Source organism: Dipodomys spectabilis, unplaced genomic scaffold, assembly GCF_019054845.1.
Source record: "Dipodomys spectabilis isolate Male_0828 unplaced genomic scaffold, ASM1905484v1 ptg000227l, whole genome shotgun sequence".
NCBI classification, from domain to species: Eukaryota; Metazoa; Chordata; class Mammalia; order Rodentia; family Heteromyidae; genus Dipodomys; species Dipodomys spectabilis.
This window is the reverse complement of record NW_024870904.1, coordinates 1,290,061-1,316,141: the sequence shown is the minus strand read 5'-3', so window position 1 is coordinate 1,316,141 and position 26,081 is coordinate 1,290,061. Positions and strand designations below refer to the sequence as shown.

The following is a 26,081-nucleotide window of genomic DNA, read 5'->3' as shown; positions in this document are numbered from 1 at the left end:
CTTCTGTGTGTGTTCTCTCATGGATAGTGAGGTTTGACTTCCAGGTGAAAGACTTTCCACAAATGTTACATTCATAAGGATTCTTTCTTGAGTGCGTTCTCTGGTGGAGAGTTAGGTTTGACTTCAAGGTAAAAGACATTTCACACATGTTACATTCAAAAAGATTCTCATTTTGATGTCTTCTCTCATGGACAGTAAGATATGCCTTACTGGTGAAAATCTTTCCACACATTTTACTTTCATATGGTTTCTTTCCTGTGTATGTTCTCTGAGGGACAATATTGTGTGTCTTCTCGGTGAAAGACCTTTTATATTGTTTATATTCTTCAACTATAGAAGACAAATGAGGACTATATACAGCACACATCTTACCAGGTTCACTGAAAACACTCATGTTCTGATTCCCAGTGACCTTTTCTGTCCTCATTCCTAAGGAGTTCACATTATTCTTAATCAGTTCTGACTTCTGTTTTGAGCTCAAATTAAAACTTCTTATAAGTCTCACTTTTTCCTCCCCTGGGTTACTATTCATGACTGCTACTTCAGAGAGATATTTATTGTGACTTTCCTGACAGGTGCTAATCACATCCTCCATTTGTGGGACATCTAAAATGCATAACAGAAAAATAGACAAAAACATAAATGAAGTCCATAAATTCCTTACTGTAAAGGTATTTTCTCACATTTTAAGTGTTACAAGATTTTCAAATATCAAAGCATTGTTTTCTGCAGAATATAAACTTTTCTCTGCAACATACTAACTATGAATGTAGTACTGACATTTTACAATGGAAAATAATGTTTTTCTGTATTTCAGATTTTTCTATTTTTTTCTAGGAAATATTTACTCAAATTGTTCATCTACATACTCTTAATGCTTCCATTCTGAATGTCACTCTATGCTCAGCACAACTCATAAGCTATTGTCCTGATGAGAGAATAGCAGCACTACCATTCTCCTATTTTCCTCCTACCTGCATAATACTAGTTTAAAAGAAAATGAGATCTCCTTTTGTACATGTCCTATTGTCTTTTTCTCTTAAACAATGACTTCTCTACAGACAAGGAGAGTTGCTAATATTAACTACAATGGCACACCAAATTCAGTTTGTCCCCAGTGAATTCTGGATTGACAAGAATACTATTGCTCTGTACAGCTCAAGATAAACAGATCAACTGGGCTCTGGACCCATCATTAGCATTGTAGATGCTTTAACTCACCTGTGAAATTCTTGTCTGAGGCTTCTCTTATCCATGGTTCTGAACCTTGCTCCAGCCTCACAATCAATTCTGGTTTAGGTACACAGAGCCCTATGAATAAGAAACAGTGGAGAACAATTTGTCGTGCTGGGTCATCATTAACATAAGGTCGCAGACATCCTGTTCACAAGGTTGCTCCTAAATGTGGTTCCTCAATTGTTGTTGTGGGGGCAGTCTTGTTGTGGGACCTGAACTCTGGTCCTGGGCACTGTCCGGCAGATCTTCAGCTCAAGACTAACACTGTATCACATGAGCCATAATGCCAATTCCGGCTTTTATTTTCTGCTTATGTGCTGCTGAAGAATTGAACACAGGGACTCATGCATGGAAGGCAATTCCTCTACCACTGAGCCAACTTCCAAACCCATGGTTTCTCAATTCTTAACTGCTCCATTGTGGAGTAGAATCCACCTTTGGGTTTATTTTGCCAACTGCATGGCTTGAACTCAGCTCTTTTGCTAAAAGCTAGCATTCTACTAGTTTGAGTCTTCACTACGTTTCTAGTTTTTGAATGGTTAATTGGAGATAGTCTCATGGTCAATTTTTTACAGCTGCTGGTTTCAAACTGAAACCTTCAGATGTCAGCCTCCGGAGTATCTAGGATTTGTAGCTTGAACCACTAAACCCTGTATCAGGTTTGGTTTACAAATACACACTTTCACCTACTGATTTCCAGAGCATACTGTCAGTAGTAATGTATGTTCTATTCTAGACTCTAGATCCACCTATAATAATTACCCGTCTAGGAAGTCAGTCTCCTATTAGTAGATCATAGCTTAGGACTATTGTCCAAATACTGATTTGCCTTCTTAAAAAACGAGAATAAAATTAGCTCTTGTGTTACATATAATGAAGTTGAAGTTTCCCTTAGAAAAAAATGACACTTCCCATGGCCTGCAATCTTTTTTTTGAAAATGTAATGGTCCAAAGGCTTACACCTGTAATCCTATATTTAGGAGGTGAGATCAGAAGAGGCAGGTTTGAAACCAAGCTGGGCACGGAAACACAGAATATACCCCAAAACAAAAGTGAAAATAGAATTGTGGCTCAAGCACTAGTGTGAAAGACAAACAACACCAAGCTCTCAGACTCAAATTTGACTGGCTTTTATACCAGCAGTTTTTTACCTGGGAATGGACTGGAATCTTCTCCCTAAGTAACATAGTCTAACGTCTACTAAAATAAAAGCACTCGGGGCTGGGAAGGTGGCTCAGTGGTAGAGCGCTTGCCTTGCATGCATGAGGCCCTGGGTTCGATTCCTCAGCACCACATAAGCAAAAAGAAAAAATCCGGAAGTGGCACTGTGGCTCAAGTGGTAAAGCGCTAGCCTTGAGCTGAAGAGCTGAGGGACAGTGCCCAGGCCCAGAGTTCAGGCCCCACGACCGGACCCAAAAAATAAAAAATAAAAATAAATAAAATAAAAGCACTTGATCTTCCAAGTAAAAATAACCTTTGCTCACCCAAGAACATGAGGTTGCTATAGGTCTCCAGCATTACATCTCTATGAAGGGTCCTCTGATCAGGATCCAGATCCTGCCACTCCTTCCAGGTGAAGTCCACAGCCACATCATCAAATGACACCAGCTTCTGTAATGGCACATTTCCATCAAGAAATTAGACCTGGGTTATGAGAATTCCAACCTGGAATTTCATTATGCTGCATGTATACTTTTGTCTTACATAAAATGTTTGCAGCTACCTTTGTTATCTATTCATTGGGAGAATTAAATACCAAACTAGAAATATTTGACAATACATAAACCTGGTCATTAAAATACTCAGATTTGTGGGGCGCTGGTGGCTTATACCTGCAATCCTAGCTATTCAGGAGGCTGAGGTCTGAGGATCAAGGTTCAAGGCCAGCCCAGTCAGGAAAGTCCATGAGACACTTATCTCCAATAAACCACCAGAAAATGAAAGTAGCACTGTCACTCAAGTGGTAGCACTCACCTTGACTTGAAGAGCTGAGGGAAAACAACCAGACCCAGAATTCAACCCCCAAGACCAATAAAAAATTACAGTTTCCATAATGCATGCAATCACATTTCTGCTGCTAGCAGTAGAGACAAGATAAAAACTCTAAGGAGACAATAATCTGGCATGATAACATTAAGTCTAAGGAGGTGTCTGAAAAATTATATTATCATTTTTGATAAAATTTCAGTACATACCAGGGTAAAAATGAATTAAACCAATATTTTTCCTGCATTTACACATACTGCTTCACCATAAATCCTATTTAGACCTTCTATTAACAAGTACTCTCAAAAGCAAGCAGCACACATTCAGAATATCACATGGAATACAGAACATAGAGCATTGCTAGATCTATGAAAAGCAGTGTCCACATGAATGTTCAAAAAACAGGAACAGTACTCCAGAAAGTAACTAATGATTGATTAGGCCCTTATAAGATTTAATTGAGTTCCCACATAAAAATATCCGTGGTTTACCATGTTTGGTTTAAATGCTAAATATTGAAATGTGGTCATAGATACCCTGATATTTCCTTCTTATGTAGAAAAGAACTGCTACCATGAAATTTTGTCAACTTTGCCTACATTCTACAATACAAAATATAGGTGGGAGGGAAAAAAATGTTCCTTGACAAGGTTTTCATTTTAATAGGCCTTCATGGAAGGTGAAGGCAAATATAGAGAGGCTCAAGGGACACTCAAGATGACAAAAATGATAAATATGACCAAATGCTCAAACGCATCACATATTCTTGAATCCTTTCTCCAGAGTATCTCTAAGGATATATTTTCACTTGTGTTAGTTAATAGTGAAATACCTCAGAGATCAAAATCAATTAGTGAGCAAACATCTGTGAGATTTTGCGGCAAGTGATATTTCTAATTGAGAACATCTTGTCACTGTATTATTTTTTTTTTTAAACACTAGTTCCAATCTTATACTGGCAGTGAATTAAAATATTCAACAGTAGTGGGATGGAAAAACAAAATTAAATACCACATCAAATGAAGTTAGACCAACACAAAATCAGGAGAAAACAGATTTTCTTGTAGTGTATCAATTGGTAGAAGGAAGTACTTTTCTGTAGGGAACTCTGAAGTTGGCTGAAGGGAAAAAGGTTTGAGAAGTTGGAATTCCAGCCTGACAGCACTGAGACAAGTGAGAGCTGGCTGCAGAAGGCTTAAAAGAGAATTCTGGAGAGGGTTAAGAGACTGGAGTGCAGGCCTTTTCCTTACTGTTGGAAAGATAGCATCTGAAACTGAGGTGCTGTTGACCTTGAAGGTTAGGTAAGGTGACCTCCATGTCTGCATTTTCTCTGGGCGACAGTCTTCTGTCTCAGGAGAATAAGGAAACATGTTTTCCTCACAACCTGTTATGGCTCTGATTGTACTATTAATATAGATACTTCTTTTTTTTTTTTTTTGTCGGCCGTGGGGCTTGAACTCTGGGCCTGGGCGCTGTCCCTTAGCTCTTCAAGGCGAGTGCTCTACCACTTGAGCCACAGCGCCACTTCCAGTTTTCTGGTGGTTATTTGGAGATAGGAGTCTCACAGTCTCTCCTGCCCGGGCTGGCTTTGAACCGCGATTCTCAGATCTCAGCCTCCTGAGTAGCTAGGATTACAGGCGTGAGCCACCAACACCTGGCAGATACTTCATTTTTGCATGTTATCAAAGGTAATCTTCCCAGTGTGCACTCAAGGAACTATAGGAGCTTTCTGGCGCCCAGGGACAAAGTGCCAGAGAGCCTTTGGAACCCTGGTTTCCCGTACGTCTATCTGTTTGTGTTTTTGTGTGTCTCTACTTTTCTTTGTTTCTGGAATCCTGTAGAACTCTCTAGGCAATAATTTTCCTATACTAATGGTAAGAAAAATGTCAATCCTAAGAGGCATGTCAGCAACTTAAAGCTGATCACTACGAAAATCTTGTTCCAGATAGATCATTTGAAGAAAAGAAACAACTGAGACACATATGGAGGAAAGAGGGAACGAAAAAAGAAAAAAATGATAGAAAGCTAGATACAAAGAGAGTGAAAGAGAAAAATAACCAACACTAGCGAGTAGAAAATCAAAAATAGAGTTCTGAGGATCGCGGTTCAAAGCCAGCCCGGGCAGGAGAGACCGTGAGACTCCTATCTCCAATAAACCACCAGAAAACCAGAAGTTGCACTGTAGCTCAAGTGGTAGAGCGCTCGCCTTGAGCTGAAGAGCTGAGGGACAGCACCCAGGCCCAGAGTTCAAGCCCCACGACCGACAAAAAAAACAACAAAAAAAAGAAAATAAAAAGTAGAGAGAGAAAATAGAGGAAAGAAATCTTTTCAGAATACTTTAGAAAACAAACAGGAATTTGTAGAAAGACCATAAAGCTTAGCAACAAATACAGGCAAAGTTTCAAGTAAGACCAAGACCATGAAGCAGTCCAAGAACTATATATGCAGAGTAATGTAAGTACATTTAGGTTAATCATTCCTTAAGAACACATGAAGGTATGTATGACCACACTATTTCAGCAATTCCAAGAAAATTTCATTGAGATAGTTTAATGTTACTCATGAGGAAGTGATCTGGTGGCAATCTATCCTTCACTTTCCATGAGAAGTAACCTGCTTGGTGTCATTACATCACATAACAGGTAGGACTACATTTTATGACAAGATGAAACCTAGACATTCTGAAGCTAATCTGAATTCAACTTAGAATATAACCATTTGATCTGCTAAACCTACAAGCAATCCTTATCTGCTAATTTACAAGCCTTCTTTATCTGATTTATGAAAATGGTACTGAGGCTGAATCTGTGTGGTTGGTATTGTTTTTAATTCTTGGACATCTTTAGGTTCATATAATGGAATGGAAAACAAATGAAAAATAATAAAACTACTTACCAGAGATCCATTCATTCTGTCTTGCTGCTGACAACGAGCAGAAGATTCTGGAAACATGGCTGGGATATAAGGGAAATGATGCATTCAGAAATGAATCTGTGAGATTTTGGGCCCAGAATTTCCTCTTGCAAACATGATACATGGGATGCAAAACCGTAAACTTTTTTTAAAATTTTTATTTATTTTTACCTGAAAAAGTAAAGCCTTCTTATAAGCAAAGAATCTTTAATGTCTCAGGCAGAGCATTAAAGTGTCCAATAAACAAATCCAGTCAATTTCCTGTTAGATAGATATTATTAAAGCAACTAATTTCTATGTTTATGTACACACTAAATTCAAAGAAATGAATGGCCCCACTGGAATTATTGAATAATTGAAAGCAAAAACACATATTTCCATTAAAAGTTATTATTACTGAATATACTTAGGGATGTATGAAGTACTTTATTTTCCTTTTTTTTTTTGCCATTCAAGGTGCCTCAACTCTGGGCCTGGGCTCTGTCCCTCAGCTCTTTACCTCAAGGCTAGTGCTCTACCACTTGAGCCACAGCACCACTTCCAGCGGTTTCTGCTTATGTGGTGCTGAGGAATCGAACCCAGGACCTCATACATGCAAGGCAAGCACTCTACCACTGAGCCACTTTTCAAGCCCATGAACTGCTTTTTTAATACAAAAGTATCATAGGAATCCATTGTAATTTGTGTTCTACCTCATTTATTTACATATTTAAACACCGTGGATAACATGTATGATGTAACTCAGTAATTTCCCCCCAAAGTTAGAGAGAAAAATGTATATAGAATATATTTCTTATGTTATACTACTTCAATAATGGATGTCAAATGGCACATTTCACTCTACCCATTGCACACATATGCAATGATTAGCAATTTGCCATTTAAAATGCTTTGTCCAAAGGGACATGAGTAAAGATGAGGTAAACCCAGGTTTGAAAAGTCCCTAACGTTCATTTCCCTAAACAGTCATGCGAAGAACCTTGGCCATCCTAAAGATACAACATAAAATAATCGATATAGGCGTGACACACCTGAAGATAAGTAACACCTACAGAGCATACAAACTTGCATAAGACATATTACCTCAAGTTTTCTTCTGTGAATTTTCTTTTTAGGCCACATGTCCCAGACCAACACTTTCTGTACAACCAAGCACAACCAACCAATTAGAGCTAGCATTAGCAAATCCATAGATGGCACATTTAATGTAAGTTTGCATGATTACATACTAAAAATCACAGTGTTAACAGGCTGAATAAATTAGCAAAAACAGGGTTAGGGATTACTACATGAATAGATACTTTCAGTCATAACAATTACCCCACCATCCCAAAGCACAGCCTCAGGTACCCTCTCATAACTATGCTCTGGCTTATTCCTCAATCCAGCTCATCACGCCTCCTAGAAATTAGTTTAATCTTGCAACAACACAAAGTGATTGAGAGTGGTGTAGGAAAGAGTTCCACGTGAATCTGGTGCTCAGGGAAGTAGCAACTATTTTTGCATAAGGCAAAGGAAGCTAGCAACATCTTCCCCTTCCTTGCTTTTCTGCTTCTTCCCTTTAGGGCTTCTCAGAATTGACAAGGTCTGTTCATTTAGGATAGAGATTCCTATTCATAGGGTGCTCTGCTTCAAACATTGCTAGGCTTCATTCCTAAAAATACAGGACCAGCACTCAATACTCCAATATCCAGTGTACAACTGTCTCTAGAAACAGTGTGAAAGACCCCAGCCCGTGCTTGCCCACTAGGTACCCCAAGAAAATTGCTGCCCCTTACCCTGCATACCTACGGGGGTGGTGGGGCAGGATAAGTGCAGGCCGCTAACCAGGAAACGAAACCTCGAGCCTCTGAGTCACCGCCTGCAGACCCTAGCCTGACCCTAGTACATGCCTTAAAACCAGGCATTCCGGTAAAATAGCCGACCAACACATTCCTTCCTGTAACACTTAACCCTGATAGCGGGGTAGGGCAGGATGTAGTAAATCACTTGTCAAAATTAGGGAACGAACAGTTTCGGTGCATAACGACCCGCACAGACTTGTCCGGGCAAGTACCGACACGTCAGCCTTCCCCCAACCCCACCTACCCCATCTGGCTAGCTTAACCTGACCAATCCTCACCCTGAGCGAAATTTGAAATTAACCAATCATCCCCCTGTAACCAAGCATCTCGCTTCTGTAACCTCGCTTCTGCTGCCCATAAAAATAGGGTGCTTTCAGGCACTCGGCGCACAAGTCTTCCGACAGACTTTGTCGCCCCGGGTACCCGTGTAACCGGTTCTCAGACACTTGACCCGAACCTTGTGGATCTCGTGGTTGAGTGCACCTGGGAGCCGAGGCATGACCGAATAAACCTCTTGCTGATTGCATCCGCACAAGTGGTCTCGTTGTTCCTTGGGGAAGGGTCTCTTCTGATTGAAGGACACCCCAAGTCTTCGGGGGTCTTTCAAGTGTCGAATACAAACACTTGTGAACTCAAGCCAGGAGATTAAAAACTCAAGCCAAATAGATTAAAATATCTCTAGGAGAAAAATCACAGAAGCCCCAAATACAACTTCAATGTAAGAGAACTCAAGGCAGGCACACACCTCACAATTTCACTAGAATTCTTCCTGTACTCCTCTTACACCTAGGCAAAGCAAATAAAGTCATATGGGTTAATAGAAGAATCCCTTGGCCTTGGAGTACAAATGCACAATTCTTGGGCTCTCCTGGTCTGGACAATCACCCAGCTTGCTCTCATACATTTGAACCTCAAGCAAATTATCAACTCCATACTGGAGAAAAGCATGGAGAGGGAAGTAGGCGCTTTGGTTCAAGTATCAAGCTCTCCCTCTGAGCTGAGGAGCTCAGGAATGCTGCTTGCAGGCCCAGAGTTCACCCCCCACCAAACAAACAGAAACAGAAAAACAAACAGAAACCTGTGGAGGGGAGACTCCCGCAGCAATCACACAATTCCTACCTGACATCAGTTCCAAAGCCTGAGATTCCTTCAAGTTACAGCTCCCAAGCTCCACTGCACAGAGCTGGGCGCCAGCCTCCTGGCTCCCACCTGTGGAAGGCCAAACTGTATTTCTGCGCACTTCCAGCAGCCAGGCAAAGGAAAAGAATCCGGAAGACTCAGACTAAACCGCTGGTGGTGGGCGGGGAGACGCATGCGCAAAAGCATCTTCTGCCCCACCTCCACCCTCCAAAAACCAAAAACAACCCAGGACATTCAAAGAAAATAGCCTCCGGGAGACTACAATTCCCACAATGCTCGGTGCCACCCTCCTACATACCTGGGAACAAGTGTGCTTGTGTGCATTAGGACTTTTCTCTCCCTGTTGTGGAAGTTAAGCTCAGTTTCTTGAAAACCACTGTTTCCTCTTGAAATACATAAGACCAACCAGAAAATGGATATATATGGGGAGAATTGGCTACATTGGCTTTTCGATTCTTAATTCTAATAATGAAATTAAGGTTATGAGACGGCGTTGCTTATACCTTTCTGTTTATTCAATGCCTGCCTTCTACTGAATGTAAATTATATCTCTGTTTTGTCTTAAATTTTTTTAATACATCTCCTCTTACTTTACAAAGGTATTCACAACCACTAAACTTATACCTGGGTCATTTCCCATTGCTGTAATATATACAGTGGCATAAAATAGTGAGATTGTTATGTAAATATGCAGCATAATACTTCTGGTGATTTGGATTTCACAAAATCTAACAATTAATTTTCCAGAAACTCCCCAATTCTATCTATTAAATCAAATGAGTTTTTGTTTTTTTTTTTATAATTTTGCATTTCATTTAAGGATTTTATGTTTTGTTTTGTTGTTGGTCCTATGACTTGAACTCAGAGCTTGGGCACTGTCTGTGAGCATTTGTTATGCTCTATTTGCATTTCCTTTAAGAATTTCTTCAGGTTACTAGTGAAAATTTCCCAAACAGGGATTCTTATGAACAAGGCACATCACCTCCATTTCCCTTCAAAGAGATAGTGGTTAGGGGGGTCAGGATGAATGCAGGAGAGATAGAAGAGTGAAGTTTATGCTAGGCTATGTTGATGTGAAGCTTAATCATTTGCAAACCAGTATGCTTTTGTCTTTCCATTTTGCATGTGAAAATCTCTTTAGAATTCTTACCTCTTCTCTGATCCTAACAGTTCCTCTCAGTAGCTTTAGGCTACATATCTAGGGGACCTCAGACTTGTCTTCTCAGACCTTAACCATTAAAGTATGCAGTAAATCTTTGTCTCCTGCCACAATCCCATCAGAGCACAAGCAAGGCTCTGAGAGCCAGTTGGATGATAATTAAGGAGACAGAGAGATGGCTGATGGCACAATTCTGCTATAAGTCTCAAATGCTTGTGTAATATTGGCCTAGACCCACTGTGCCCAAAAATGCAAACAGCACACATCTTTCCTCATTCTATTTCAATACATCTTTGCCACCCAAGCCTCCTGTCAGTTAAAGCCCCAGGCCAAAAAACTAGAACACACACATCCTCAAACCAAGAAAGGGCAAGGACTTGCAGTCCTGAGGGTGGGAGACAATGGCCCTGAAGCCTTTGCTCACATTTTGTCTACTCCTGGCAGGCACCCCAGGGTCTGCAACAGTCTCCCTCTCTCTTATTAGAGAACCTACCCTTGTCTCTTACATGTTTATTGTGATTTTTTTGTAATCCCTTCCATAAAAAATAATTGGGAAAGACTGGATTGGAAACTTTCACATATGAATTTTAGTTCTCCAATGTATGGGTTCTCCATGTCTCTATTGTGGACCAGAAATATTCCTCATGAAAATGAGAATCAAAGAGCATATTTGAATGTATAGACTTCAACTTAAAAGCACCTCTAACAATATAAAGAAAAAATAATTTCATTCTTTAAAACTAAATTCCTGGGAAGTGGCACTGTGGCTCAAGTAGTAGATCGCTCTCCTTGAGCTGAAGAGCTGACAGACAAGTGCTCAGGCCCAGAGTTCAAGCCCCACGACCAAAAAAAAAAAAAAAATCCTCCCTAAAACTAAATTCCTGAGACACAAAGAGATAAGGATCAGGAAAAAACTGGGGCACTCCCTAGAATACCTGTGAAATGCAGTTTTCTTTTCTTTTTCTTTTTTTTGGGGTGCGGGGGTCCAGTCATGGGGCCTGAACTCTGGACCTGGGTGCTGTGCCTCAGCTCTTCAGCTCAAGGCTGGCGCTCCACCACTTGAGCCACAGCGCCACTTCCGGCTTTTTTTTTTATCATGTGGTGCTGAGGAATCAAAACCAGGGCCTCATGCATGCAAGGCAAGCACTCAACCACTGAACGACCATCCCATCCCTGAAATATAGTTTTCATTGTTCAAGCCTACATTTGTGATGAATTTCTTTATTCCTTTATCCTTTTGTTTTGTTTGGTTTGGTTTTTGGTCATGCCACTTGAACTGTGAGCCTAGGAACCATCTCTCAGCCCTTCATCTCAAGTCAAGTGCTCTACATTTAGAGCTAAAGCACCAATTCTGGTTTTCTGGTTTTTATTGGAGATAAGTGTCTCACAGACAATGCTGGCCAGGCTGACTTTGGACTGCAATCCTCAAGTTTCAGCCTTTGGAATCGCTAGGATTAAAGACATGAGGTACCAGCACCCAGCTTGCATTTCTTCTCTTTTATGTCCCAGCCTTGGGGCTTGAACTCAGTGCATGGACACTGTCCCAAAGTTTTTGCTCCACATTAGCACCCTAGTACTGGAGCAACAATTCCACATTCAGCTTTTTCTATGTATGTGGTACTGAGGACTTGAACCAGGGCTTCATGCATGTTAGGTAAGCACTCTACCACTGTTGCGGGACAGCCACAACACCAACAGTGCTCTGGAAGGGCAATGGGATGATAATGGAACAGACTGAGAGAAGGCCAATGATGAATCTCTCTTTATTCCAGCAATAACCTTAGCTATAGACACTTTATAGATCTGTCCAGTGCTTGCATCACATTGCTCTAGGACTCACTGAGTCAACAAGTGCATACCATATGCATCTTTCCTCATTCTAGTTCAATCTTTGTCCACCAAACTCCTAGAGGTAAGCCCCCAGGCCCAGACAAAAAGTGAAGTACATATAGCACTGAAGGTTGGAGTCCGTGGTTGTGGATCTTTTGCTCACCCCTTGCCAACTCCTGGCACCTCAGGGTCTGCACCATTTCCCCCTTTTTCATTTTGTAAATTGAGCAAGTGTCTATCAGCCTGAACCTGGAAAAAGCAGCAGAATGGAAGAAAAAAGATATACCAAAACAAGAAACAGGAAAATGCCTAAGAAATAGCAAACCCTCCCCCACAGTGTAACCCCCGCTTTCACTATATTTGATGTCAGTATAACATGTGGAGGAGATGGGGACAAACAAGTCGTTTAAGGATTCAGGTGGACCTGATGCAACAATGAGAAGTACAAAATGTCATGTCAAAACCAGCTTTACAATGTCGGTGTGGGGGGTGTGAGGGGGGGTATGATTGGGTGGGGGGAGGGGGGAGGCTGGGAAGGGAGGTGAAGGGTAAACAAAGGAGGAGGCTGCAATGCTTGGTAAGAAATGTATGCATTATCCTGCCCATATAATTGTAACCCCTCTGTACAGTATGTTCTCAAATAAAATATAATAAAATTAAAAAAAAAAAAGAAATAGCAAAAAGAGTGCTATTTCCCAAGGTGAATCCCTTCAGGTAATGGAGAACTGATACAGCTAAGCCTGCGTGGTGGAGTGACCAATACCAGATATCTGACCCTGAAGCTGCGTAATGTCTAAGTTCAAATTATCAGAGGGCCAGATTCCTCAAATATGTCACTGGATATTGGTCCAAATCATATTTCCATCATATTCAAGAGGGATAACACAGATGTACTGACAATTAGCATGACACATCATTTTAACTGGGTCTTTAGCAGGTCTATGTGATTATCAACATACATCATTGCTGTTTCTAAATCATAAAACATATCACAATCATTTTATCCATTCCTATATGCATCCCAAGGTACCAGAAATGTTTCAAACTAAAGTATTAACATGTTGTGCTGTATATATTGTTTCTGCAAGGATGATAGGAGAAGCAGGAGCACTAGCAAGAAGAGTCAGGGTAGCAATAATGAGGGCAACCAATATTCCCCAAAATCTGCAGCAATGGCTAAGAGTCCTCTAAACCTCAATAGCAAACAGAGACCCAAACTTATTATAGCATGGTTCTATCAACTGAACATGCAATGTAAGTTAAGGGGATTGCACAGTAAGCTAGGATTACTCATGCAGTTAGTGAGAACATAATTTTTCCTGCAAAAGGCATTAAACACCACCCCACCCTTGAAAACCATACCCAGCCCAACTACTAGCATGTATGGATACATAACACAAGCTTGCACAGTAAATGATACAAAACCATGAAACAGGACAGGTCTCTGAAACAGAGGTATGGGATGGTCAGAGGCATTAGTTCAAATAGGCCTCATGGCAGCAGTCAGGCTCAAGTTGTCAGGGTGAGCTTGTCCACACAAACTGACAAACATGGGAGCCAGCAAGGTACCACTGATCATGTCACTCCTCTGAGACCAGTCCTACCTTACATACTGGGAGACTCCTACCAGCAGACCAGTGAACAAGATGTGAAATCCACAGGCCCTCCAGGACGATGGATCATCACAACCATGGGAATCGCTGGGCATAGTGGAACCCAAGAGGGATGCACCACATCTCCTGCCAAAGAATTTTTGCAAGTGTTATGCTTAAGCTCCATCTTTTTCCATTGTTTCACCTTTTCTTTCAAAGGAAGTCAGACCCATAATCTATCCCTGAATACCTTACATATTTTTACCTTCTACCTCAGGATCTGCAATAGTCAATAACTGTGATCAATGAAGTAAGAGGATATAATATTTGTATAATAATGAGACTTACGTCTGTGAGCAATGAACAATTCAAACGTAATGTAGTAAGTAAATTCTATTTATATTAGTACAATAAACATGATACATAGAAATGAATGTTTGAAAAATGTAACCAAGAACAATGACAACTATGGGACACAGCTAGGCTAGGAAGCACCCATTTTTACCTGATCCTTATGTCCTTGCCTCTCAGGAACTTACTTTTAACTTTTACAGAAAGAAAGAATTCTACCTTTGAAAAGAGAACTGCACTTTGGACCCACCTCAATAGCTTTTGCTGCCTGCTCCTTTGTTTCAAACTCCACAAACGCAAATCCTTTTGGATCTCCAGTAGACTTATAATGTGGTATACTTATGTAAACAACGTTGCCACATTTCCGAAATACTCTTTCAATCCAGCTGTGATTAACATTTTTGGGAAGTAATTCCTGTAACAAATATTAATAAATTCAAAACATTTTGTCTTTAACAATGAATAAAGGCTTGTCTCTTAAAACTTTCCTTTAAATGTACTTGCCACATAAAAAAAAAGAAAGAATTCTTTTTCCTTCATATTTTATAGGTGCTCCAATGTTGCCATCTATACATCCAAATGTGCCTCAGGATCTCCATTTTCATGAGGAATAGCTAAGGTCCACTAAAAGAGGGATGGAAAACCCTTACACTGGAGGACTGAATATCAGGCATGAAACTTTCCTACACAATCCTTCCCAGTCATGATGTGGGGAAAGGATCATCAACAATCACAACAAACCCTTAGGAGACAAGCTTAGGATGTCTGATATGAGGGAGGGAGGCAAAAGATTTATTCCACAGTGTAATGGATACAGTCTGGGAAGACAAGTCTGAGGACCCCTAGATATGTGGCCTAGACTTGCTGACAGGAACTTCTAGGGTCAGAGAAGAGGTAGAAAATCAAAACAAAATAGGATATGCAAAACAGAAAAGTAAAAACAGACTGGATTGGAGCAAGTAATGAAACTTCACATGAACCTGGACCTGCCCTGAACTCTACCTCCTCCCACATTCATCCTGATCTTCCCAGACAACCATTTTTTTTTTTAACAGTCTTGGAGGAGGAGTACCATTTTCTAAGAAACCCCTGAGAGGAAATTTTTCACTACTTCCCTGAAGCAATTAATAAAAGAAAGACAAGTACATTACAGCAAATGCTCACAGACAGTGCCCAAGTTCTGAGTTCAAGCCACAGGACCAACAACAAAATGAGAGATTTTCTTTATAAGGAAAGGCAAATTTCAGACACAAATAACCAAACACTCCTTAAAATTTCATAGATAGAATTTGGGAGTTTCTGGGAAAGTAATGAGTAGAATTTGACAAATCAATTTAATTCAAAGATTATAAAGTATATCTGTTTTTAAATTCTGTTATTTCATTCCAGAATATATATTAGAACAGGGGAAGATGATGCCAGAATCATTCTTTTTACTCTCTGCACGAACTTTTTTTTTTTGGTCGATCTTGTGGCTTGAAACCAGCCTGAGCACTGTCCCTGCGTTTTTCAGTTCAAGTGAGCTCTCTACCACTTGAGCCACAAGCCACTTCCAATTTTTTGGTGGTTAGTTGGAGATAAGGCTTATGAAATTTCCTGCTCAGGCTGGCTTTGAACAGGGATCCTCATATCTCAGCTTCCTGAGTACCTAGCATTACAGGCATGAGCCATTGGCACCCAGCTGCAAATACCTTTGTAAAGTGAGAGGGGAGATATTCAAAACTTTAAGAAGAAACAGAGACATAATTTACATTCAGCAGAACGTTCTTTTTGAACAAAAACAAAAATAAAATCTATGTAGATTCATAACCTCAATTATATTAAAAGAACTAAGAATTAAAAAGCCAAATTATACAATGCTTCTAATATATTTGTGTTTTTAATTGGTCTCACAATATTTATGTTGGTAAACTGAATTTTCAAGAAGAAACTCACCTAAGTTCCTTCAGCTGGGAGAGAAAGGTTCCCATGCATCCTTGCACACTTAGGACCAAGTGTCTTGTGCAAGTCAAAACCCTGTAACAAGCCCACTTCCTCTAGGTGAATTGTGCATTGCATTCTGGGAATTGTAGTTTCTATCGGGGCATAGATCCTTTGAAAGTGTGTGGGGGGAAGGGGGATGGGGGGGCAGATGTGCCAATGCCTCCTTGTCCACTGTTTGTGTTTTTAGTTTACAAATTCGGGTTACTTTGCTTTTGTCTTGCTGCTGGAGGTGCTCTGAAGTACAGCTTTGCACACCATAGTCAGAGCCAAGAGGTAGAAGCCCAGATTCTCTTTTTCAGGGGAACTTGAGAGCTGAAACATGAAGGGATCTGAGGCTCCTAGCAAGAGTCTGCCCTTATCATTTTTCCCCAGGCTGGAGTGGATGATATTTTAGGGCTCATAGGTTTGTGCTGCCATTAGCACTTGTTCCTCCAGGTGCCAGAAATTGGCTCACAAACCTCTGATTTTCAGACAAGGAGAGTCAGGAGTTGTACGTTTATATTCCTGAACCTAGAGATTCTGGTACTCACCCAGGTGACTTTATTAACTTGCTTTTTGTGAATTGAAGCCAATGAATGGTAAACATTCCTTGAAAATGTCTTATATAAAAATACTGATCCTCTTTTCATCATCTGAATTTCCTATGGCTTTTGAAACTTTCAAAATGCTGCTGGCACAGATATACTCCAATTGATGTGTCTGTTCTGACAAATTACAATTTCTCTACTAATTTAATTAGCCTATTTTACATCACTTAAAATGAGAAAGACTGGCTGGGCAGGTGGTTCAGTGGTAGAGTGCTTGCCTTGCGTGAATGAAGCCCTGGTTTGATTCCTCAGAACCAAATAAGCAGAAAAAGCCAGCAGTGTACTGTGGCTCAAGTAGTAGAGTGCTAGCTTTGAGCTGAAGGTCAGAGGGACAGTGCCCAGGCTCAGAGTTCAGGCCCCACACCGACAAAAAAAAATGAGAGAGATTTCCTATACATGTATACCAAAAACAATTGTTAAAATATAATTTGAATACAATAAAATGCCCTTGATATGTGTCTGCCTGTCCTGATTCTTGAACTCAAGGTCTGGAAACTGACCTTGAAATTATTCCGTTCAATGATAATGTTCTACCACTTAAGCCACATTTGCACTTCCCACTACTTTGGTAGTTTATTGGAGATAAGTCTCTCAGACTTCCATATCCCTCTGGCTTCAATCTGGGATCCTTGTAGGGTTCCTTCATGTCCTTCCCAGGGGACCACAAGCAGGCACAGGAGAAAGATTAGTATAAGGTTTATTAGAAGGACCATATTTCCCAGGAGAGGGAGCACAAGCATTTGTCCCTCTTCTGGTTGCAACAGGATCTGGGGGGCAGGAAGTGAGTTAAGTACATGCTCAGGTGAGTCTGAGATGAGAGAGGGAGTGGCCAGCTGTGTGGAGGGAACTCTAGGTCTGGGAGGTGCTCAGGTCTGGGTGGAGCTGAGGACTAAAGGTGAGGATAATACTAACTTTCCTCAGATCTCAGCCTTGTGAATACTTAAGATTATAGCTCTTAAACATGATAGCCCACTTACAATGCTCTTTTTAAAATTCACATTATATTCTAATGCAATAATATGAAATAGAAAACTTGAAATTTTCAAGGCAGGATGTTCAGTTACTAAGGTGTATGAGGACAGTCCAAATCCCAAAACACACAGAAAATGTCCCCACCTTGAAATCTGTAACACTCCTGATCTTAAGTATTGTGAATGTGAACACTTAGTCTATAATAAATTCTTTTAAGTTTTTCAAAGTAAGAAAACATTCTTGTGACAATAAAACGCAGTAGTAATGTGCAAGTATTGCTTTTAAAGGATTCATAGTGTCTTTCTGAGCAAAAACAACCTCAATGATGTATACAGAATAGATTTTCACTTTTTGTATATGTCACTGTAAAGGTCATGTATTTTATATTAACAATTACCTTTCTAAGTAATTGTAAAAAGTACATCACTACTCGATAACAGAATATCCTGTGTAATCAACCAATAAGTACAAGCAAAAGCACATAGGGATATAATTTGTTGGTTTTAATTTTGATGGATCTCCATTTTGGGGTGTATTTTCTTTTAATATTGTGTAGTAACACATAAGACTTCAATCTACTGGTGCCTTGGCTGGGGATGGTTGACTGGGATTTTGTCACTCCTCTGACCAGCATTTTATCTTGCATCTTTATTAGGCCCTGTATCTCCAGCAGAATGGACATGATGCTTAATATGACTACTTAGGAAAGTGAGGGACTTCTCAATCTGTGTTTATGTCATTATTACAGATGTACCTTTGGCCAAAGCAGGTTCAAACTCAAATTGCAAGTCATTGTACAAGGTATGGTAATTATTTGCATAAAGGGAAATGTGCCATATGACAACCACTACTGAAACATTATAAAACAAAAATATGTGTTGTATATATTTTATCTCTGTAACTTTGTGTGAAAATAATGTTCATAACATACATGTGTTTGAATATGTAAATAAATGAGGTAGAGTACAAATAATCAATGGATTCCTATGATATTTTTACATTAATAGAAAAATAGTTTATATATCCCTAGGTGTATTTCAGTGATAATTACTTTTAGTGAACAAGTGACATGTTTTCCCTTTTTGGGTTGAATTTTTCAACAATCTTTTTAGGAGCTTTAGGTTTTTTTTCTGTTCTTTTTTGGGGGGAGGGTCTGGTCTTGGGGCCTGAACTCTGGGCCTGGGCCCTGTACCTTAGCTCTTCAGCTCAAGGCTAGCGCTCTACTACTTGAGCCACAGCGCCACTTGCAGCTTTTTTCTTTTTTCTTATGTGGTGCTGAGGAATCGAACCCAGGGCCTCAGGCATGCAAGGCAAGTGCTCTACCACTGAGCCACCTTCCGAGCCCCTGTGCATATGTCTTTAGTGGACACTTTAATGCTCTTCTTAAGACAGGAATGATTCTTCTCCCATAGCAAGGCTCTTCCAGCCCACATATCATGTTTTGTACAGGAACATCTAGGATAAAATCACACAGGTTCTTTTCTGACTCCCTTATTTGCCTTCGCTCCAAGCCATGGTTCCAGCATCTTTATTCATTGTCAACAGCAAGAAAGCATGAAAGGATCTCTAGTGAGATTCTTTTATTTTTCACTTTGTTTGACATTCCATTATGAACCTAAGGGTGTCCAAGATAGATGAAGAGAAAAAAAAAAGATTCAGCTTCAGGAACATGTTTCTAAAAATGCTAAAGATGTAGCCAGGTGCGGGTGCCTCACACCTGTAATCCAAGCTATTCAGGAGGTGAGAGCTGAGGATCAGGGTTCAGAGCCAACCCGAGCAGGAAAATCTGAGATTCTTTTATCCTATAAACTACTAGAAAAAGGGAAGTGGTGCTGTGGCTCAAGCTGTAGAGCGCTCACCTTGAACTGAAGAGCACAGGGACAGCACCCAAGCCCAGAGTTCAAGCCCCACAATGGACAAAAAAATAAACAACTAAAGATGGCTTGGAGATTTAGCAGATTATAAAATCTGACATTCCAAGTTAAGTGCAGATATGCTTGTTTGTTTCTACATTTTCTAGTGTGAGAGAAAGTTGTCCCACTAGTTATGTGATTCAGTGACACCTAGGAGATGACTTCTCATAGAAGGTGAAGGATGGCTAGCAACTGCTCAGACATCACATCCTCATATGGAATAGTAAACTATCCTAATGAAATTTTACTGGATTTGCTGAAATAGTGTGGTCAAACATAACTTCAAGTATTCTACAGGACTGAGTGAGCTTTAAGTACTTCAATTAATCTCTGTAAATACTCTTGGACTGCTTTGTGGTCTTTGTTTTACTTGAAACTTAGGCTGAGTTTGATGGTATTTATAGAAATCTCTGTTTTTCTCTATGGTGCTCTCATAGGAGTTCTCTTACCTATTTTCCCAATTCATTCTTTTTTTCATGTTTATTAGCTTTCTTTCTTTTGCATTACATTTATTTATTGTGAAAATACCATACAGAGAGGTTACAATTACATGGTCAAGATAGTGAGTACATTTCTTATCACACATTGTTGCCTCTTCCTTTGTTTCCCTTTACCATCCCTTCTTTCTTTTTTTTTTCAGTCGTGGTTCTGGAATTCTGGGCCTAGTCACTATACTTAAACTCTGCAGCTCAAGGCTAATATTCTACCACTGGTGCCACATCACCACTTCCAATTTTCTAGTGGTTAATTGGAGATAAGAGTCTCACAGATGGTCTTGCCTGGGCTGGCTTTGAACTTCTATGATCAGTTCTCAGCCTCCTGACTAGCTAGGATTGTAGGCATGAGCCACCACCATGTGGCTTCACTAGTTTTATCTCTCTCTTTCTTCTCTCATTGTCTATTTCTCTCTCTGTCTCTTTTTCTCTTTCATTCTCTCTGCTTCTCTTTCCTCCATTTTCCTCTTAATTTTCTTTTCTTCAAATGGTTTATCTGGGAACTAGATTTTCTTACTGATCAATGTTCTTTTGGTGACATGGCTCTTAAAATTGACATTTTTCTCACTCATTATACAGGAAAATTGTTGCTAAACATAAAATAATTTGAGTTTCCCAGATTCTATTATCTTTCTCTGGTTTAACCTCATTTGATGTGGTTCCTGCAGTTTTCCTTTTTCTTCTTGTTCTGCTTGCATATTTGTATTCACTGACATTATAAGATAGAAGCTGGTTGTGAAAATAAACAATAGTGACTATGGTTTTCATATTTGAAATATCACTAATGGCAAATTCTGACATACATTTGCTATGTAGTAAACTTTAATCTCAGGAACTTCAATACTAAATAGCATGTCTGACGATGTATCCTTTGGAATCTAGTGGAAGAAATGGTTCAGGAATATGTGACACATTTGAGCAATAGTCAGTGAAATCATCTGCAAAACCTACACAGATTATAATAATTTGTACTTTTTGTCCATGTGTGTTTGTTATTTATGCTATTTGCAGTGTGTATTTCCAACTAAACACTGTTTTAGCATGTGCTCAAACACTTTCAGTTTGTTTGTTATTTTAGTAGGTAAAATAGATATGTTTGTCACCCATGAATCCAAAATTTGATTTTTGCATGTTCCTTTTGATGACAGGTCTTGCTATGTAGTGCAGCAAGCTCTTATTTGTTAAATAAGTTTATTTATTGTGAAAATACCATACAGAGGGGTTACACTTACATGAGCAAGGTAATGAGTACATTTCGTATTAAGCATTGTTGCCTCCTCCTCTTTGTTTTTCCCCTACCATCCCAGCCCCCCCATCTCCTCGACTATGCTCCCCCACCTACCTCCAGCAAGCTCTTCATCTTCTTATGTAGCCTAGGCTGGCAACTAATCTTTCTTGTGTTTCCCACGTCAAGGGAGAATACTTGTGTTTCAGACTGTGTGTGGCTACATTAGCCATTCTTATGTGTACAGTTCATTGATAAAACACTGGGCCACACCGTTGTGAGGCCATTCCATCCATCCATCTACAACACTTTTCATCTTCCATCTGTGAAGCTATTTGATCATTTAATAGGCAGCTCCTGTTCCTCTCTATCCCAGTCTCTGGAATCATCCTATATTTGGGCTCCACAAGTTTGTTGATCCTTGGAAGCTCAGTAAGGGAAATTATACCATGGCTGTTCCTTTATGACTGGTGTCTTTTATTTAGCTTATTTTACTTAAAGTCCATCCCTGCCATAAAATGTAGTAAAGTTTTCTCCTTTGAACACATTTATTGTTTTACATGCTTCAATGTTTTGCTTATTGTGAGTAGAGTTTGAGAAGTGATTCTCCAAGCATGTGTTGTACTCCCTGCTTTATCTGCTGTTGCACACAAGCATAGAAATGCTGGACCATATTCCTATATAATTCTATGTTTAGCTCTTTTTAGGACTCTTCCTACCATCTTTGATAGTTTGTTTGTTTGTTCGATCAAGGTGCTTGAACTCCGGGCCTGAGCGCACTCCCTCAGCTCTTTAGCTCAAGGCTAGCGCTCTACCACTGGAGCTACCTGGTTTTCTGGTGGTTTTATTGGAGATAAAAAAAAATTAGGAGCTGGGCGCTGGTGGCTCACGCCTGTAATCCTTGCTACTCAGGAGGCTGAGATCTGAGGATCGCGGTTCAAAGCCAGCCCAGGTAAGAGAGACCGTGAGACTCCTATCTCAAAAAAACCATCAGAAAACTGGAAGTGGTGTTGTAGCTCAAGTGGGAGAGCGCTCGCATTGAGCTGAAGAGCTGAGGGACAGCGCCCAGGCCCAGAGTTCAAGCCCCACGACCGACCAAAAAAAAAAAAAAGTATTTCACGGATTTTCCTGCCAATAAAGGCTTTGAACCGTGATCCTCAAATCTCAGCTATCTGAGTAGCTATGATTACAGGTGTGAGCCACGGGCGACTGGCTTCATCTTTAATAGTTTTATGTACCCAAGAAAAATGCACCAAGGTTCACATTCTTTTCACATCTTTCCTAGCTTTTTTTAGACTTTGAGAGTATTTTTGTTGTTTTTATTTAAAACTATATCCATACTAGCATGTATAAAATAGTTATTTTATCAGAATTTTGATTTGAATTTTTCTCATGACTACTGACATTAAACTACTTTTATATTTTAATGTACTACATGCGTATGTCATTTTTAGAAAAGTCTCTTCAATCTTTTTCCCATTTTAAAATTAGATTTTTTTGTGTAGGTGTTTCTAGAATGATTATCCTTATATTTTCTAATTCATATGGGTTAAAAATCCATTTAGAGATATATGCAAATACTTCTCTCATACCATGCTTTTTTTCCTTTATTGGTAGTGTTTTTCAACATACAAGGTTTTCGTTTGTATTTATTACTCATTTATTTATTTATTTATTTACTTACTTACTTATTTACTTATTTATCTATTGTAGGACATGGGGCTTGAACTCTGGGCTTGAATGCTGTCCCTCAGCTCTTAGGTTCAAGACTAGCACTCTACCACTTTGGCCACAGCACTACTTCCAGTTTTCTGGTGATTTACTGCAAGTAAGAGTTTCACAGCTATACCTGCCCAGGCTGACTCTGAGACCCGATCTTCAGATCTCACCTTTTCAGTACCTAAGATTACAGGTGTGATCCACCAGAGACTCACATTGTTTGTTTGTTTCTTTGTTTTTTCCATGATGTACTTTTGGAGTTCTATTTATGGGGTTACTGTCAAATCTTGCTTTCTTATTTGTTTTTCCTCAGTCGTGGGTCCTGAACTGTGGGCCTGGGTGCTTTCACTCAGCTCTTCAGCTCAAGGAGAGTACATTTCAAACTGAAGCAAAAGAACACTTCCAACATTTTGCTTATGTGGTGCTGAGGATTCAAACACAGGGCCTCATGCATGCTAAGGAAGCACTCTACCACTGAGCAATCTTCCCAGACCAGTTACTGTCAAATCTGATGCTATGAAGTATTCTTCCCCTTCTCTCTTCTTCTCTTCTTTTCCCTTTCCCTCTGTTCCCCTCCTCTCCACTACTGTCTTGTTCTCTCTTCTTCCTTCTTTTCCCTAACCTTTTGCTTCCCTTCCCCACCTTCTCCACTCATCTTCTTTTCCCTTTATATCTGAGACGAAGACTTGCTAGTATCACTACAATTAGGTTTCTAACTTAGAAACACATGTAAACACATACTTCATGGGTTTCTTGAGCTACTATTGGAGCTTGAACTGCAGGTCTCACAGACAGTCAACTTCCTCACTCACTGTTGGCACTATCACTTGAGCCATACCTCTAACCTGTTCATTAGCTGCTTAGTTTGAGTTGTCTATCCAGGCTGGCTTCCAGACCTCAGTTTCCTCCTTACTAGCTCGGCTAAAATGACAGTCTTGAGACAGAAGTACTTGCCTTGATTTTTCTTACCTCAACATTTAACATTAACACTTAATTGGATACTACAATGAAACAGTTTATTGTTACTGGTTTATGTAGAATTAATATGCAACCTAAACTGAAATAGTTTATCTTTCAAATTAAGTGTTGTAATGTGTTTTTAACAATTGTAACTGTTCTAACGGTGGTAGATTTTCTTCACTAAGCAAATCGCTTATGCTGAAGGTATTGTTTTATAATTAATGCAATTTAATGTTATTGTGGAGGTGATGTATAGAGAGATATAATGATATGAGTGAGGTAAAAATACCCTTCTTTTCATACAGTGTCTTCCATGCCTTCATTCTCTCCCAAATTCTCCCTCCTATCTCTACTCTTGAGTTGTATATTTTACTTTCATCACCCTATTTCCCTCACATTCTATGGCTCTGCCACACCCACCAGAAGATATACATGTGAATACACCATACAAAATTGAAACCAATTTGTTTTTATTTCCCAAGTGAAGAAAATGGTTCCCTTTAATATTGAATAAATCCCAATGATAGCAGACATATTTTTTTTACATATCCATTCTAGTTTCCTTCTGTTTGTTTTACTGTTAGATTATTAGAAACATATTGTTGGATTTTATCCTGTATTTATGTCATATTTGTCATACTGATTTCTAGACAATTTCTCTTCAGATCTATTCTCAGTGTGTCTGTCTTGGTAAACAAAACAGCTTAGTTCTTTATAAGCAGCATTTAGTAAAGATAATGCCATCCATGTGTGTGTTTCTAGTGACCGTTTGTCTAGTTAGGCAGTCATTAAAATGAATATTACTTCTCCAATCATAATGATAGATTAAAGAAATTATCATTCTTTGGCCTTTTAATCATGTCTTTGTAGACTTTGGTTTTCAGCATAGAACTTTTCAGCATACAGATTTATAATTTGCCTGTTATTATCAATGCTCTGTATCTGTGGAAACACAATTTGTGCTGAGGTCCTTTTCCTTTCCTATCATGACTACTTGTATTTTTTATTATTGATTATTGCTTATGGTATGTTTATATTGATTTACTCTTATTTCTTCATAATTAATGTATGTCCCTTTGGCTTATTGAGTTTTTTGAGTATGTTTTCTTCTGTTCAAATCAGACATTACCTGATATATTTACTATTTTTATATTACAATATTAACATGGCTTCATTTTAGTGATTACTTTGCTATTTATTATATATGTCTCATCTGATATGTATTTCTTAGTTTGCTTTCATGTAACCTGCACACATCCTTCTATACAGTGCAAATCACCTCTAATATAATCTCCAGGGAATCTTTTATACACTGTAAATCACCTCTGATACCTATTACAATTTAAATTCTACTAAAGAGTTGTTACAACGCATTGTTCATTGGATAATGCCAGTTTTTTAAAAGGCTGCATGTTTACTATAGGTGCCATACTTTTTCAAGTATTTTGGTTCTATGGTTTGTTGAATCTGTGCAACAAACAAATATGTAAGACCTAATATATTCCTTTGAAAATTCTACTGTAGGTGCTAGAAAGGTGGCTCAGTGGAGAGTGCTTGCCTTGCATGGATGAGCCCTGGGTTAGGTTGCTCAGGATCACATAACAGAAGGATCTGGAAGTGGTGCTGTGGGTCCAGTAGTAGAGCAGTAGCCTTGAGCTGAAGAGCTGAGGGACAGAGCCCAGGCCCAGAGATCAAGCCACGTGAATGATGAAAAGAAAAAAACATACCACAAATAACATAGTGCATATAATAATATTTAAAGGTGCTGGACACAAGTGTCTCATGTTGGTAAACCTGAGACCTGAGGATTTAGATTTCATCTAGCCCTTTCAGAAAGGTCAATGAAACTCTTATCTACAATTAATCGCCTGAAAATCCAGTAGAAATTGATAGATGGCTCAAGTGATAAATCCTTAAGATAAAATGTTCAGGGACAGCACTCAGACAATGAGATCAATACCAAATATTAGTATGTTTTACTGTGATACATGGAAATAAATGCTACTTTTAAAAAGTGGGTGGAATTGTGCAAAAATGCATATTGTTCAATAAGTAATGAAATCAACCGAGTAATCAATCAAGTAATGAAATGAATACCTGGCTTATGGAACTTTGACATACATATATATGTATAAATACCCATATGTATATATGTATGCATACACATGTGTATGTAT

At 39.3% G+C, this 26,081-nt stretch overlaps 1 protein-coding gene across 1 annotated transcript in view; it reads right to left on the bottom strand.

Annotated features, from left to right (window-relative positions):
• Nucleotides 1-2,754, bottom strand: part of LOC122123288 (zinc finger protein 717-like) — a 69,051-nt gene extending 66,297 nt beyond the window's left edge. Inside the window, exons 1-2 of the mRNA XM_042697648.1 lie at nt 2,721-2,754; nt 1,222-1,311 (exon numbers count right to left, since the gene is read on the bottom strand). Of these exons, the coding sequence (XP_042553582.1) occupies nt 1,222-1,311; nt 2,721-2,754 (124 nt within the window). The remainder of the gene's footprint in view (nt 1-1,221; nt 1,312-2,720) is intronic.
• Nucleotides 2,755-26,081: the final 23,327 nt, after the last annotated feature.